The sequence below is a fragment of the Hippopotamus amphibius genome, chromosome 1, assembly GCF_030028045.1.
Source record: "Hippopotamus amphibius kiboko isolate mHipAmp2 chromosome 1, mHipAmp2.hap2, whole genome shotgun sequence".
Classification (NCBI taxonomy): Eukaryota; Metazoa; Chordata; class Mammalia; order Artiodactyla; family Hippopotamidae; genus Hippopotamus; species Hippopotamus amphibius.
In genome coordinates this window covers 210,519,779-210,538,100 of record NC_080186.1, presented here as the reverse complement: position 1 = coordinate 210,538,100, position 18,322 = coordinate 210,519,779, and the positions used below count along the sequence as shown (strand labels likewise).

General features: G+C 37.4%; 1 protein-coding gene across 1 annotated transcript in view; it reads right to left on the bottom strand.

The window, feature by feature from the left end:
• The window catches only part of HAPLN1 (hyaluronan and proteoglycan link protein 1), a 71,526-nt gene that overhangs the window by 26,834 nt on the left and 26,370 nt on the right, over positions 1-18,322 (bottom strand). Inside the window, exon 2 of the mRNA XM_057697715.1 lies at positions 3,526-3,648. Within this exon, the coding sequence (XP_057553698.1) occupies positions 3,526-3,622 (97 nt within the window). The 5' untranslated portion in view covers positions 3,623-3,648. The remainder of the gene's footprint in view (positions 1-3,525; positions 3,649-18,322) is intronic.

Sequence of the window (18,322 nt, the reverse complement as noted above, 5' to 3'; positions counted from 1 at the left end):
TTCATTAGAACTAAGGTGATGATATGGTTCTGTTAGCAAATGAATTTGAAAAGCATGACCTTTTTCCACCAGTATTTGTGCTCCTTTTTCTATTTAAAAATCAGTTTTCTATGACACTGAAGAAATAATCAATGAGGCAATAATAATTATCATCTACTGAGAGCCTGTTGTGTTCTGGGTACTGAGCACTTTTCTATATATCACCTAATTTAATTCTCACAAAGCTTTATAGAATAAAGAGTGATTATGCCTAATTCTATAGATGACATAACTGAGACTTGAAGAGATTAAGTAAATTGCCCAAGGTCTAAAGCCAGTAAATGGCATTAGGGGAAAAACTCTTGAACTTGTCATCAGAAGATCTGCACTTGAAATACCAGAGGCAGGAAGCACTGGTTTGCTGACATGGATAAGATGCTGCCGTTAAGTATTCAGTGTAACTGTAACTATGTTGCAGCTGTTTTGGTTAATAGGCACATGGTCATAAAATTTCTCTGCTGTCCATATAAATGTCTTCTTAAAAATTATATTTTAAAAAGAATACTCATCATCTCTGAACTTCTACTGGTAATTGAAAGTCTACAAAGAGCTTTCAGACCAGATCCAAATATTTTAAAAATTGTGCTTTTGTGTGATTTAGTACTCCATATAAAATTCTTCCTAATGAACTCAAGTTTTAAAGGATTTAGAAGTTGTTTGACTAGGCACATCATGGAATGAGGAATATAATCCGTTAGTTGAGATTGTTCTAGAGGCAATATTAACAGCAGCTATCCCTTCCTGTAGAAGTATTTGAGGAACTTAGTGTCCCCCACTTTGCGGACAGTATATGCTATATAAGCTAATATCTTGATTGCAGTTTTTTAGCAGACTCCATGGACAAGTGTAATTTGCTTTCTCATATAACCAAATTGATTCAATAAAAAAAAATTAAGTGCAGTTTTATCTAAAGCTTTTCAATGGAAGCACTGCACAGGAATCTATACTTGCCATTTTTTTCCCTGGTATTCTGACCTTTTTTTTTTTAAGCCAAATTAAAAAAAAAATTTTTTTTTGCCTATATGGAATCTCCCACAACAAGGTAAGGAAAAAGCCTTCAGAAAAAAAGAATTAGGTAACTCTTATGCATAAGAGTTAAAAACGTTTTAACAAGGTGTTGCGCATCTTTATCGAGGCAGCCAAGGAGAATTTAAGGATGATGAGTGTTATTCCTCTGGTATTATTTAAGTCTGGGGAACTTAAAGTACAAAAATAAAAAATTAATGAAAAATGAGAGCTAGAAAAGGTGTCTTTGCAGTAACATGAGTTTTGAATAATTTTCTATCACTGAGAGAGACTCTACTGCTTATCAGTACAATTCAGGAATCTGAGATTCAAATTACTAGTCTAGTCATTTGATTGCAAAATTGTATAAAATTTTATGAATGTTTCGGCTCCCTTAAATTCCTTCTGTGCCATGGTTTTTTTGTTTGTTTTTTGTTTTTGTTTTCGGGGGGACCATGTGTGATAAAAGTTTTGAATTCAAGAAAATAACCCAGTATTTCAAATAAGTAATGAAGGTTATCTGCTTTAATGATTATCTGCTGTGCAATGGGTTTATTTTTGTGTTATAAAAGACAACTGAAATTATGGCAAGCCATTTGGTAGTGTTTCTCTGAAGGTCTGAGAACATGATTGTTCAATCAGAATGCTATAATAAAGTAAAAAGAAAACTTTTTGTTGGGAAAAAACTAATGAGAACAGATATTTGGAGCAATTTTAAAATAAATTTCAACTGTGGACATAGCATCATAATATCGACCCAAATTACATTTCAGTATTAACTTTCACAAGCAAAATGTAGGCCTTGTAGTTTTATTACTTGAAAGCTCAGAGCAACTTTCTAAGAATGTAAATTTACAATTAAAATGAAGTGGACTAGCAAGTCATTTTTTTAAAAAAATTGGATCATGTAGGCAAATAATCTGGATAATTCTGATACCTTATCAGCAATTCCTTTGCAATAAATTTCAACAGAGTATATAGGAATGCAAAGACTGGAGCAACAGAAGTTTTCCTTGCTGAGAAAACTTGAGTCTGACTTATAGGCTTCCTTCAGGAGTAACTTTTAAAATGTTAATATACTTTTAAAATAATATTTTTATACTCCACATGAAATTTAGACTAAATGATTTATACATTGTTAATAATATAACAGGCATCTAGTCTAGTAATGACTTGAAACCACTGCTAAAATTTATTCTCCATCGCATTTAAAACTGCTGTTGTTAACAGTTACTAGGTATTACTGTCTGGCTGAATTGACTTCTGTGACTTGATGTTAAAAGGATGTTATCCCTCATCAGAAACCCCTATGTGTAAATATCTTACGTCTCTGGGAAACAGCTTTGATTCTACTATATACAGTAAAGGAAACAACTGAATCAGCAGCTTGCATAGTAAAATTTATGATTATATAATTCCTTTTTGTGGTCCAACAGTGAAAAAGGTAAAGGTGTTAGAAACAAAGAGAACTGAAAGAGAAATGTCTGAAACAGCTAGCCATTGTCAAATTCAGAATTCTATTTGGGTTGTCATAATACATACAGGAAAATAGTTGTAGCCAGACCTACACTATCATTTGACCTTCACAAGCCATACTTTTCAACAGTGGATGCAATTTTCTGAGACTACACTTTTGACCTTGAAGCTATAACTTGATGTTTTATGTCTCTTAGGAAACTTATAATGCCTCTGGTCCCCAAACTGAGTTCATCTAAAATTCATACCATCACATGTTTAAACTGTTAAATTCTGTATAATTCTTACTTTAATTATTCAGCATACAAGGGCAAAGAGAAAAGCTCCAGCTCCTTTAGAACTATATTTTTCTTATTGCATTGAAATGCTATTGAAAGCTAAGTCTTATTGAAAGCGAAGTCTCTTAGCTTTCTTAATGCAGGGTGTCCCTCATCTGAAGCTGGGGCTGAGGAAATAGCTGCATTGTACTGCAGGCTGAAATCTTGCTACAGCTCCCAGACTTAGATTCAGCTGAGCTGGAAAGAAATATGCAGGGCAACACATTGGTCTATGGGAACTAAAGCTTTACCAAAGGAGATTTTAATAGGGTAAGTTACTTTTTCCTGAACCTTAGCTTGTCTGACTTTCATTTTCACGTTGTTTTCCTTAATGATGATTCTAACAAAATGACCTTACTTCCTATTTCTTCCCCCTTTTGCCTTGCCTTTAAATAAACTTTCTACCGTCCATTCTACTTAGAAGATAGCAACTGAAAAGCCTTGAACAATTGCATCAACTCCCTGCAGTTGGACATTCTTAAGCCAATCCACTTTAATTGTCCCTGATTCTTAACTTTACTGTAATGCAATAGCATTGTAAAGCTAGGGAGCACGTTCACCAATTAGCAGAAAGGAAAAGAAAAAGTCAATGCAGCAGAGCTAAAATTAAGAAACACTAATCAGGCATCTCAACTCTGAGTAACTTGAAATGCATTTGACTTTCATAAAAGAAGCTGCGTTTTCTTACCTTGGATGTGAATAACTCTCTCATGATCTACAGTATAGTTGTCTGAATGATCAGCCCAGCAGATTGAAATCAGCACCAGAAGAAGTAGACTCTTCATCTTTGTAGCCCAAAGAATCTTCTTCACTGTGAGAGCATCACATACAAAGAGGCTTGTGAGATTTGGAACCCTTTGGAGTGTTGCACTGCACAACTTATTACTGCCTTATCATCATAGAATGGGTCTGTAAAAATATTTAACCCGATCTGCTCAGAAAGTTACTGTAGCTGTCTTTGGGAGCTGAAGACTGCCGCTTTGAACAATTCCAGTTTCCCTAATGTAGCCAGAGTCCAAACAGTGTTTAACTCTATCTTTGCAGAATTGTAAACCTAGAAATTTATTTAGAACAGTGTGGTTTCGTTACAGAGAGTTATAGCAAGTTACAAAGAGATGTGGCAAGGATATACAGACTTTTAAAAAATATTTAAACCTCTGAATTTGAAGTATAAGTTAATAAAACAATTTGATATAGCTACATATGAATATTTATCACCCAGTTTAATTCTGAACTGAATCTTAAACCAGGGCAAATAAAGAATATTTGCATGAAACTTAACGTCATCATTCATTTTACATATGGCTTCCTAAGCAGGTTAGATTGTTCTAAATAGAAAAGAGGACGCACAAAAAATGCCTGATTAAACAGAAGCAGCACATTTGTTACAGACTCACCATCTTAAACACTGCTTGGGTCTATGGTGAATAGTTGAAAATTATAGACAAACTAGGTTAGAGTTGTGCATGCTGTCACTGCAGTCATCCTGATTGATTTTTCATTCATTTCTACCCAAAATGCTGACGCATCAACTTGGAGTGCCAGGTAGGGTCTCTGCAGTCAGCAGAGCCACGGCTGCAGGGAGCGTCCCTGCCAGCCTCGCAGGGCAATTAGGCAAATGAAGAGCTGAAATAGACAGCCAGGCGCAGCTCTGGTCCTGAGTGAAAGAGGCAGAGCCATCGCCTGGCTGTCCTTTATTGCAGGACCGATTTGATAAAAAGGGACACAATCCCCCCCAAAACTTTGTCATTGTAGGGACCCAAAAGTGATTCCAAGTGATACAAACCAGATGACCTTTGCAGTATTCGCCAGGCAAGAATTTCAGTGTGGCTCCTCTGTTTTAATGTGGAAGCTGAGGCAGATATTAACAAGGGCTTTCTTTTTCTCTCATGCACACAGCAGCCTTGACAATACTTGGCTATTTTTAAAACTGAAATTGCACAGTACTGGCTTCTCTCACTAATTTGTTTTTTCCAGGAAAGCCTGACTCCCTGGAATACCTATTAAAGAGCTCTGAGTCTGTTCCTGGAGGCCCTTGCAGGCCAGCCTCTTCTCCAGAGCCTAATGCACTACTCACAGACGTCCCCCAAGTCTCTCTTGGGACCGCAATACCTCTCTGCCTTCTCCCCTCTAAAAATCGGCATCTTTGTGATGCTTATGGCTTCAGTCTCTCATGTTTGCTTTAACCCTTTTCTTTGTCTTCATTGTGTCACAGAAAGAAGATGGTGGTTAGCAAATTGAGAAACTCAATTTAGTTTCCGAGGAAACTAAGCCTGTTACCTGCAAAATTCTATGTGATGTACTCATCTTGTTTTCAGAAGTTCACGCGCTCGCTGCTCTGAGGTTTTTTGGGAAATGATTGTCTTTTTGAAGGAACTGACTTTGTCCATAGGAATACTATTAACAAATATTACCTGTTTTCAGCCCAGAACTATGCTTTGGGTGAACAGATATAATAAAGGTGACCTTTTGGAATTTGGAATATAATTGACACAATTATAGACGGATACGTAAGACCATGGCCCAACCAGTACACGAGGTGTCCTGTGCTCTCTGCTCGCCACGAAGGAGAGGGGGACATGTGGAAGAGAGGGTGTGAGAAAAACATACAGTTTCAACTGCTAAAGAAGGGAGACATTCTAAAAAGGGTCAAGATGAGCAGAGGCAGAGAATTTGCTACATTATCTTTCACATTAGGGTGGACATCTACAGGATAATTTATAGGGAGTTGTGTACTCCCCCCTCAAAACACACACAGTTATGCATTCTGCCACGGAAGTCACCCAGATTTTTATTCATTTTTACCTAAAATATATCACATACAAATTTATCTATCTCCTTTAATTCCATATTATAGTATTAAAAATTATATCACTAAGGATTCATTCCACTGTGCTACGGTATTAACTATCCAACATCCCAATTTTAAAATGCAAACATCCCGGGGGGCGGGGAGAGCCGTGCTGGGGATAAATAATCATAACAGCATTCCTTTTCATTGAATGTCTACTATCTGCCAAGTGCTTTGCTAAGCACTGTGCATATAATGGCTCATGTAGTCCTTAGAATAATCCTGTGAGACAAATATTTCCGTTTTTCCTGACACAGACAGTCTCCTTGGCGGAGGTCACACATCTAAGAAAGCGGCAATGTTTGTATTTGCTTCAGGCAAAAGCAACACCTACTTTGAGTGTGCACTTATTTTTCTGAAAGATAACCTTAGTTATTTCTTTTGTTGCCTTTTTTATTTAGGCTGTTTTACTTGAACCTACTAGGATCTGAAAACTTTGACTTGTGTTATATGTGAATATAACTTTTTCTTCCCAAGGCTTTCATGAGAGTCATATGGTACTTTTCTGAGCGTGCATGATTGTGCCCTGTCTCGTTTATAGCACCACACTGGTGCCGTGAGCTCCACCATGGTGGCTCACAGGTGGGCACACACACATGCACTCACGCACATGCACTCACGCACACGCCATTTTTAATTACAATAGTTGAGGACATTGCACATCTTCAGGGATTTGTGATTAGAGTAGGTGCTTGTATCAGTGAACTCTCCCAAGGACTCCACACTGGCATTAATGCAGTCCAGGTAGGATAAAGTGGAAATGATCTTTGTTACCCTGGTGGTATAACAACTGTCTCACCAAAAGACGTGAAGCTAGGAAAGCAAACCTTAGGGACACAATCTTCAGGTGTTTTAGCAAACTGCAAGGACACACAAGGCACTGCGCGCTAGGCTGAAGTTCCTGAGGATGAAGGCTGTGCTGTGTGCTGGTCCTCAAAGGAGAAGCACACCGAACTGTATTTATTTGCATTTGTAATGATGTCTTCTCTGAATATCTAGCTGTTTTTGGATAAAATTTTTTCAGTTTGTGATAGGAGCAAAATTTAGGAAATTTGGGGGCTTTTATACAACCAGTTATTGCCAGCCTTGAATTAGCAACCTTTGTTCACCTGCAGCTTGCACACTGATGGTCTCTTTTTACAGCCTACCAAACCTTGCCACCATGATGCTGCAGCCAGCTTCAAGACGAGTTCAAACGGAAATGTCTGTGTTCACAGTCACAGACATGAGAGTGCTGTGATTTTACAGTTCTGCTTTGGTGACAATGGAACCACTATTTGGAAGCAAAATATCTACCCAACTTAAAAGTCTAATAATTTGACAGACACAAAGATATACAATACCAACTGTCTAATGGCAAAGTGGCCAACTGCTGTTTCTTAAACACCTACTATGTTAAAAGTATTGTATTAGGCAGTGGGGAAATAAAACCAAGTGGAAGACATGTATGCTACTGTCTGTGTCTTGAGAGCTAATGTCACGTATTTCCTGGACTACTACTACAGTGGGCCCTCTGTACCCATGGGTCCTGCATCCTCAGATTCAACCAATCTCAGAACAAAACTATTTGGGGGAAAAAAATCTAGAAATTAGCAAGAAGCAAAACTTTAATTTCAAATATTTTCATAGCATTTACATAGTATTAGGTATTGTAAGTAATCTAGAGATGAAGTATACAGGAGGATGTGCCTAGGTTATATGCAAGTACTGCACCATTTTATATAAGGGACTTGAGCATCTGTGAGTTTTGGTATCCACAGGGCATCCTGGAACCAGTTCCCACGAGGACATCTGGGGATGATTGTACAAGCTAGGTACTGTCCTTGAAGCTTCACCCACTTACTTGTTACTTCTCAGAACAACTCGACTGACGTATGTTAGTATACACCTTTTACAGTTCTGGAAGCGAGTCAGAGTGGTGAAGTCCCCATCACGTCGAGTGAGAAGCTGGGGATCTGGGCAGTCTGATGTGACCCCAGACCTGCACAGTCCACCACCATCACTGGTGTCCTGTGCACCCTGAGGGAGGCCATCAGCTCTCAACTCTTCCAAGGCTTCACCCAAGCTGGGCTGCTGCTCCTCATCCCTCTCTCACTGGGTTGTAGGCACAGCACCCATCACAGTGCTGTTGGCACGAGACCTGTGTGCGTCCACAGTTGGAATGCTTCCCCCACTGCACACCCATCCTGTGTGCCAAAAAGAAGGGTGAATGGAAAACTGGACCTGGGTGAAACAGTTATCAGAACTAAAGGAGCCAAGACTGAGGTGAGTTTTTAACACTGTTTAAAGATCATGTGTGTTATTATAAATTAGAGGACAGGCGAAGAGTTTTTTTTTTTTTTTTTTTCCTCCATTGAGGGCATAATGAAATAGACCAGGTTTCAATTTAGCATGTGAAATTTAGTTTAGAAATCATGAGAATCAATACAGAGGCTTCTAGAAACTGAATGAGCAAACCATAGAATCCGATTGGACAGATTATTTTACAATAGAGTGAATCTTCTTGGTATCTTTTAAGTCTGATCTAGTTACAGGCAGAAGAGGGTCCATGAGCAGTGGTGCAGTGAAATAAAAAAAAAAAAAGACAAAGGACTGTAAAAATATACTTTTTCATTAGGTTAAATTAATTCGACCTTTAAAAATTGTTCTTTTTTTCTGAAGTAACTTTTCTTACCTTTTTGCTGTTAGAATGGCCTTTATTTCATGGAATTATAACTTTCAGACTTTTTAAAATTGTAGATTATTTTATCCTTAGTTAGCAATATATTTTTAATGACAACCTTATGCTGGCTCATCACTTGTTTTGTTGTTGGTGGTTGGCTTTGTTTTCTGTTTTGACTCTGCAGGTGTGTAAAATCCAGGAGTCAGACCACTGACCCAAATGATGGCTAAAGAACTCAGACTATTGATGCATTTGAATTGTTCAGTGTGTGGAGGGACCACTATGTCTTTACCTAAGCCCCAGGATTTACTGCACACAATGGGGCAGAATGCAGAACAGCTTGGAATATACCCAGTGCTCAAAAGAGAAGCCATGAATAAAAAAACTCTTTGTTCAATTATACAACAATAACTCCCCTCAGGGAGTGAGTCTGTATAAACTCCAAGTGAACAAAGCATCCGCCCTGTCGTCTTACATTGTTCTATGAAAGTGCAAACTATTGAAGAAGCAGAAGAGAATTTATGATGGCCTGAAGTAGATGTCCAGCCACAGACATCGTGGTAACCTCCTACTCAGACCATGATCAGTCTGCTGCTTCCTTGGCATGATCCTTTGGCAACCTAAGAAGTGGAAAAAGTCCTAGGTCAGGAGGAAGAAAACATGAGTTATACACCAGGTATCATAATCAACACATCAGGTCTTAATTTCTTCACCTACAAAATAGTAATAATTTTTCCCCCCAAGGTGAAAAGTGTTTTTGAAAAAATATAAAAACTATGCAAACTAAGATATTGTTATCAAACTGGCATGGCTCACCTCAAACCTGATCAGTTTTTATGGATAAATGTAAGAAAAATAGCAAACTAAAGATATCTCCTTCTCAGGGGCAGGTGAGTTCTAAAAAGTTCACTGTCACTTATATGTGGCATCTAAAAAAAATGATACAAATGAAATTATGTACAAAACAGAAACAGACCCATAGACATAGAAGACAAACTTACGGTTACCGAAGGGGAGGGGGAGGGATAAATTAGGAGTCTGGGATTAATACATGCACACTACTATGTATAAAATCGATAACCATCAAAAGCCTACTGTAATTATACTCAATATTTTATAATAACCTATAAAGGAAAAGAATCTGAAAAAGAAAATGTTTATGTATATATGTCTGAATCACTTTGCTGTACCCCTGAAACTAACACAACATTGTAAATCAACTATGCTTCAATTTCAAAAAAGTTCACTATTTGGAATGAGCACAGGAATCAAACCACAGCGGAGGGCCTGGAGCAGCACTAGTAGCAGCACCAGGAAACTCACTAAGACAGCAAATTCCTTGGGCCCTGCACCAGATCTCCTGAATCAAAAACTGAAGGTGGGGCCCAGCCGGCAGTTTCACAAGCCCCGCCCCCTCCCCCAGGTGAGTCTGACACAGGCTCAAATTGGGGAACCACGTGTCTAAGCCTTTAAGAATACCAGGCATTCTTCATCCTGTGGTTGAGCTTCAGGGAGCCAAACCGAAGTTACAGAAGGATCACGCCAAGGACAAGGAAGTAACAGACTGACGGTTTCCAGACTACAAGGTCAGCATGGTGTCTGGTATTGTTAAAGCCTTTATGATAATTGAACCTAGGGTCCTCACGACTCTCAAAAACAAGCTGCATTTTAAATTTTATGACTTATTCCCTTCCTCCTCCATACTTTGAAATCAGCCTATTTAATTTCCACTTTTCCTCTAAATTTTTCATTTCAAAGGTGTTTTTTATCTTTTCTCCTGTTTTGCTTTCCTGCTTCTGTTTCTCCATGTTATCTACAAATCTTACCCATCCACTGTAACTTCCTTTTCTTCTCTTTTCCTTGTATTTATTACATTATTTGCTATTTGATGTGATCACATGATTCATCATCCAAGCCAGGGCAGAGAGTAAACAGAACTATTACTGTATGGGAAAACAGTACCATGTAAACTGGGGCTTTCCTAGGGAGACGGGCAATATGTTACGAGTGTAATGGAGGAAAGGCAGAATTTAGCTTCATTTGCTCTGTCACTTCAGTTTTGTGACTCTAAGAGAAGTTATTCAAATGCTTCAGGGTCAGAATTTTTTACCCATCGATTAGAATAGTTGATGATAAATGTCAAAGTCTTACGCACATTCGTTGTTACTATTATTCAACTTTTTCTTACCGGAGAGAGCAGGCCCTCTATTCTACTCACCTTTTAGGATTGTCCTCCCCAGTAAACAAATTCATGAATTTTTAAAGGATGACACCAATAATGCTTGTTTAAGTAGCATTTTGATTCACTTATTGCTTTTTCGGCTGGCTATTCTTTGCCAGCTCTCTCTTACAGAAATATTGATAGAGTTTGGGACAAACTCAGCAAATCTTCACTTAATCAAAGCACGTTTGCTTCAGCTGCTCATTGACCCATCTGAACCTACTGTAGCTAATTCTTGAGATGGGGTTAGACTTTTCCAAAACCAGCTTTGTGAAAGCGTTCCACAGTGGTTTTGTTTGTTGATTACTTTTCTAAAACGAACATAAAAGGCATATATAAATAAAAGCACAAATTATATCTGGTGTTTATAGTGTTCAGTCCTGCAAGTTTTTATTGAATCCCTAGAGAGTATGGAGGAAAGCAGTGCATATACATACTAATAAGCACAGTGACTTATTTGGACATTTCTTGTTTCTGAGTAACTAATAGTCTGGTGTTGCTGAACGAATAAATGAATGAGGCATATACAGCAGGATTCTGACCCTCCCAGGTTACAAACTATGTGAAACCCTAACCTTATAGTGATGCTTAAGAGCTGGGAACATTTCATTCAATGTTTATTTATGTGCAGTACCTTCGGTTGGAATTGTATTGGAGAGTAAGCAGCATAAACTATGCCTCTCCAATCTTGTGGGATAATACCAGTGGACAGGTAGATGCCAAAATCCACTCATATAACAAGAAGGAAAAAATATAAATTGTAACTATAGTAATGCCTATGTATTTACACAGGCAGTTAGTAAGACTCTCTTCCCAGGTCTTGCCAAGGAAATTCCAGACTTGCTCTCAATATATTTCAATATTCTAGTTCTAATGCTAGTGGATAATTCACAGTCTTTTGAAGGAAAAAATGTTATATGATATGGGCAAGACTTAAGGTCTCAGACCCCTGGAGTGTAGTGGACATTGCTTCAATAGCTTGGGCATGTTCCTGTGAGCTCTCTCTGTGCGCCACCTGCAGGGTTCTTACATCTACTCAAAAGCCTTTCACAGTTACATGAGATTTCTAGGTTTTTAGGGTCGGGGCATGTCTTCCATAATTAATAGTTTGTTTCTTAACCAGAGAGTTGTTAGTAGAGGAAGTCAATAAATACATCTGAAGCAATACATTGTGATGATAATGGTAACATTAAAAGAAAATAAGTCTTTTACCTTCCCTTCTCTTTATCTTTGCGGAACTTATCCGACATTTGTTGCCCCTCAAAAGTCATAATTTTACCATAGAACATGAAAAATTAGACTATAATTGATAAGAATATTACATTGCTATGCAATTAAATATTCGTCCTTCATAGAATGCAGAAAATATTCATTTTCTATCATTATACATAAAATTTTCAAAAATCAGATTACCTCATGAGCAATTCTTAAAAGATGATTAAATCTGTTGGTATATAAATTAGCAATGCTGTCACTTCTCGAGCTCACTCACAGTCTTTTTTTTATCGTCTGATTGCTAAATCCTGCCATGGTGTATTGGGATTATAATCATGAGCAAATTATGGGAATAATAAGTCCACATGTTAGAGGTAATTTTGAGTGAAATTAAAATTTCACTACAATTTTGTTTCTGGCCTACAATAATTTCCTCAGAAACCAAACAAGAAAAGTGTGTACATATGTTAGCATTGTTCTGAAAAAAGGTTTGTTTTTTTTTTTTTACTGTAAAGCATATACTTGCTAGGCATACATATACAGGAAACACATCATTTTATAGATTCATTCTTCCTTGAGTCCATGCTCAAAATTCTTAGTAGCATCAATAACAAAACATTATACTGAATAATATAAAATTAGACTTTAAAAATATTTCTCTTAATGTATAAAATCAAATGACTTACTGCCATTATCTGTAATAGTAAATGATTTTTGAATGCTGACAAAGAATTTGGCACTAAATTAAGAACTCTACAAACGTAGACATATTCCCTAGTGAACTGCAATTCAAATAGAACTTAAACACAGGCATTGTAAAGAAGGCGCTTTTAACCAGTGATGTATAGTAAACAGTTTTTTTCTGAAGCATTGTAAAAGAATGAATATATATACATATGAATATTAAGAGCTTAGATTTCTATCTCATTCTTTCCTAACATATAACAAATCTAATAGCACAAAAGTGAATAGAATAAAACAACTTCCATTTTTGTTAATCTTTTACATAATTTTAAAACCATGGAAAATAACTATATATTTTGTGCAAATATGAATAAGATGGTAAGTGTTAGGACTGCTTTTAAATGTAGGTTACATAAAAACGAGTTACTCTAGCTCATATTCACACAACTAAATAAATCCAAACCTCTTAGCTATAGGCTTTATAATTTGAAACAAGTTTTTTAAAAAATAAACTCTTTAGAAGTAGGGTCTATACAGATAGAAAATTGATCATAACATGACTTTCAACTAACTTGCTTTTGAAAGTGTTTCTAATTAAGCTAGCAAAACAATATTTTAAGGCTCCATTTCATTTAAAATTTTAGCATTTCTTACAAAGTTCAAAATTTCAACAGCTGTCAGTTAAACATTATATTAACACTAGATCTAAAAATACAACTGTAAGACAGCTTTAGTGCATCACAGATGTGACAGTAACAAGTTTTCAACATAATGCAAAACCCAACTCTAAGCTCCCCACTGAATCCCACATGGAATCCTAAACTAGTTAACAAACAACAAGAATCAGGCAACTCACAGATATTTTAAACGATGATGAGACTCTGAGAAGGTGTAGAAAGATTTTAAATATATGTCAGTTCTGATTTTTTACTAAATACAATGAAGAGTTTTATGATCAATGTTTTCCTGAGGTATCTGATCATACTAAGTCATGATAAAAACAAAAATAAATCCATGAATGATCTTTAGAGCAGAAACTTCTCTCCTCTCTGCTTGATGCAGTCCCCACCTCTTTTGGCTGTCACTTTTAAGATATCTTCCAAGACCCTGAAGCAGGTTTACTATTGGTCCACATCCTACATCAAAGCATGATCTTATCAGAATTCAGTTCGTTGGCTTATGAATAACAAAGCCCGTTCCAGTCCGACAGGCTGTGTCTACACAGCACATAAAGGGAGAATCCAGTATTCCCCAATTAACTTGGCAAATATTGACAGCTAAGCTCATTAAATCAAGTTTCCAAATTGGTTTTGTGATATAAGACATAACCCAAGAATATGCCTTAATAGGTTTTTAAGTTACAGTGATCTTTCAGTGTTTTTTAAGCTTTTAAAACTAAATAATCCTCATTTACATGTTCTTTAGCTGAGGAACTTTTTCATTTTGAAAACAACCAAAATCATTTATTCAACCTTCTTTATAGACACTGAAGCTTAGACAGTCAGAATTGACTACTATAGATTCTAAAAATATCTACATAATTATAACTTTCGTAAAGAATGTCATTTAAAACTTTTATGTAATATAAGTATTAGGCTTGCCATTGACTTAGAAGTAAATAAATAATCATCTACGAGTATAATGCACAAAAATATGGGTGGTATTATCACAAGAAGTACGGAAAGTAAGTACACATAAATCTCAAAGGTTTTTCAGTGTCCTAAATACCATAAAATTACCACCTCCACCTCTTCCCACAGACTTTCCCTTTCAATTTGCCTCCATAGTCCCACCATCAGAGTTACCAATACAAACTTCCCCAAGGTCTTTTCCATTTCAAACTTGACCATGGTTTTGTAAGATATTATGGAGAGTCTCAAGTCCATGCTAGTGAGAGCAGTCTAAAGGTGACACAGTTTCTAGGTGGGTACTGTTAGAGTTAAGAGGACAGGAGCAACCAATAAAAACTAAGTTTCATAAAAAAGAAATGGCCTTTCATTAACAATTACACAAAGATCTGAATTCTCATAAATGCCGGGTAAATGACGAGGATTATTTGTGTACTAATGACCTTTGAATAGTCTCTATCATTTTGCTAACTTCAGCAGGTACACAGTTGTATCTATATCTAGGTGATAAAATGTAATCCTGAGAGTAAAGTACCTAGAAAGCTAGGGAAATGAAAACACTGTACTATTCTTCAAAAAATGAACTGCTATCAAAAAATTGTAGAAAAACCTCACAGACTTAGCAGTTATCACCCTCAGGTGTTGGTAATAACTGCACACCTGAAAATCAATTTTAGTGCACACAATAGTGCAGATACTGAGAGAACTACTAAAGGTATAAATGTCATGGGAAATAGAGTGTCAGTGGCTGATTCAGAGTGTGCATTTGCAGACAATAGTTTAAAAGGCAAAGGCAGTGAGAAGCAAGTAGAAAAGAAACAAACAAGAAAAGAAGGAGGAGCAGGAAGGAAACTGAGGAATTGTGGGGAGGAGAAAGAGATGGAAAAGGAGAAGAAAAAGAGGAGGAGGATGAGGGTGAAGAAAAACTCAGCAGCTGGGCCGTGGAGAAGGGGCAGTGTCCTTAGAGTTAATAGATCATGAAAAAGGCAGCCAGCAGCACAGCCGCTGGCAATGGGAGGAATGACTTGAAGGACAGATATTCCCAGTAGAGAAAAACTGGCCAGATAGGCTAAGTGAACAATTTGAACAGATCCAGGGAGGGAAAAACCAGCCTGACTTATCTTAAGGGCTCCTAAATTATGTACTGTGCCACGTGAAGCCACAATGCAAGTAATTATTCATTGAGCACCACTTCATGCCAGGCAAGTAGAAATAAGGTTCAGCTTCAGATCACAGAGCAGTTACCCTTTGGGGAGGCTGTGAATCAGTAGACAGAGCAGGATGCTAAGTGCATAGTAGCATCTCCATAGGATACTATGGGAGAAAGAGGAGCTCTCCAATATGCAATGGGAATGGCACCCCCTGGAACTGTGAAACTCAGTAGCCTTGGAAGGCACCCTGATGCCTGGGAGGGGCTAGTAATCATTTCACAAAGAAGGTGACTGTTCAGCTGGATCTGAAAGACCAGAAGGACATAAGAGAAGAGGGGAAGGGATACTGCTGTCTATTAGAGTAGCACATGCAAAGGAAATCTGCTGTCTATTAGAGTAGCACATGCAAAGGAAATGAACTGTGAGAGGCTTGGGCTGCTTGTGTGACTGCATGTAGCTCCCTGTGACAGGAGAGTAGGATAATCAGAATGGACTGGCTGGACAGGAGGGCAGGGGCAGGAACAAGAAGGCCTTGCATGTCATGCTTATTTGCATTTCTCCTGATGCTCGTCTCTTCTTAACAAAGTGCCACAACCATCAAGAGTTCTTTCTCTTATTTTTACACATCTCATAATAATACCCTAAAAACACAACTGTTAGAGTGTATTTCTAAGGGAGATTTTCTTTTTTTTTTCTTTAGGTATGATTGACATAATGTTTCAGGTGTACAGCAAAGTGATTCAGTTATACTATGTATATATATCTCTACCCTTCAGATTTTTTCCATTATGAGTTATTACAAGATCATGAATGTAGTTCCCTGTGTTATACACTAGGTTCTTGTAGTTTATCTATTTTATGCATAGTAGTGTGTGTCTTTTAATCCCAAATTCCTAATTTATTCCTCCCTTACTGTCCCCTTTGGTAACCATGAGTTTGTTTTCTAGGTCTGTGAGTTTATTTCTGTTTTGTAAGTAAATTCATTTGTATCATTTTTTTTTTTAGATTCCACATATAAATGCTATCATATACTGATAGTATTTGTCTTTGTCTGACTTGCTTCGCTTAGTATGATAATCTCTGGGTCCATCCATGTTACTGCAAATGGCATTATTTCATTCTTTTTATGGCTGAGTAGTATTCCATTTTGTGTGTGTGTGTGTGTGTGTATATATATATATATATATATATATATATATATATATACCACATCTTTATCCACTCATCTGTTGATGGACACTTAGGTTGCTTCCATGTCTTGGCTATTGTAAATAGAGCTGCAGTGGACATTGAGGTGCATGTATCTTTTTGAATTAGAGTTTTCCTCTTTTCTGGATATGTGCCCAGGAGTGGGATTGCTGGGTCATATGGTAACTCTATTTTTAGTTTTTTAAGGAACCTCCATACTGTTCTCTGCAGTGGCTGTACCAATTTACATTCCCACCAACAGTGTAGGAGGGTTCCCTTTTCTCCACACCCCAAGAGGGATTTTCTTAATCGTGTCACGTATTGTCTTTACTAAGAAGAATGCAAACATAACACACTTTAAAAAGATTTCCAGTTTTTTATGAAAGTAAAATGTAAACATTTTTTGAAAGTAATGGGTTAACTTTTAGTATTGGATTCTCAGTCTTTGGAAGGCCAGATTAACATAGTATTGCTATAAATTCAATGATCAGTGTAATTATGGAACACATCAAAATTTTAATACATTTTCATTTGGGATTGTAGCAAAAAACTGTCAAGCCATGTACATTAAAGTGTTTCTAGGAATATTTTTTTAGGATATGAGAGCAGAATCCAGCCCACTGCAGGGACACATAACAGTTGGAATGCAAGCTCCAAGAATGTAGAAACTGTGTTCACCACGATATCCTCTGTGCATAGTAGGCGCTCAGAGGCGCTCTGTGCACTGTAGGATGACTGGCAGCCTGCAGTGCTGTGTAGTACACAATCTGCACAACCATATGCTACAGCTCACACACACACACACACACACACACACACACATACCCCTACACACAACTTACCTATTGAACAAATCATCACATTTCATACAGATTTAGAAAACAGTCATTTAATTTTCAGATGATAAATGAAGCACCTAAAAGTGTTTGATTCCATACGAATGTTTTACAAAAGTTTAAACCCCAGAGGACAAAAAAGGCATGTTATTAGTCTTTGTACTCCTGGCATGTAGTGAGTTTTCAGTGAGTGTTCAATGGATGAATTAAAAAGGTTGGCATTTCTGTGGTTCTAAATGCAGCTGATGGAGTGTGTTAACTATGTAATTACTAGAGTAACTAGTTACTGCATTCTTTGTGTTGTTTGCCGTGACCCTTTCTGGCCTGCCTCAGCCTCAACCTGTCATCTTTCAAGTTTGCCACTCATTTGAAAAAATAATCCACATAATCTGACATAAAAGGACCACTTCTGGCCAGGAGCATATGAGTGCCTGTACCTTCGTACAAGTATTTCCATACAAGTTCTTGAAGTCCATTTGTAGAACCACATAAGGCATAAAAGCTTTAAAGGCATTTACCTGGACTCTCATTGCTAACTGTCTACCTCCTCTACCCCCATCACCAATCCCCAGCCCATTTTATTGGTAGAAATAATTGATAGAAATAATCACACTGACAGAAAATAAACACCAGTAAAAGCCATTGAAGCCTTCGTATGAGTAGAATTGATTTTTTTTTTTTTAACTGTTTGGTCTTTGTTAGTGTGTGCTTGCTTTCTCTTTAGTTGTGGTGAGCAGGGGCTACTCTTTGTTGCGGTGCACGGGCTTCTCATGGCAGTGGCTTCTCCTGTTGTGGAGCACAGGCTCTAGGTGCAGAGGCTTCAGTAGTTGCAGCACACGGGTTCAGTAGTTGTGACTCACGGGCTTAGTTGCTCCACAGCATGTGGGATCTTCCTGGACCAGGGATCGAACCTGTGTCCCCTGCATTGGCAGGTGGATTCTTAACCACTTCACCACCAGGGAAATCCTAGACTTGGTTTTTTTTTTATCAGCATTTCCTATTTGATTTCTTCACTGGGTATTCTGGAGATTGTTTGAAATTGTACTACC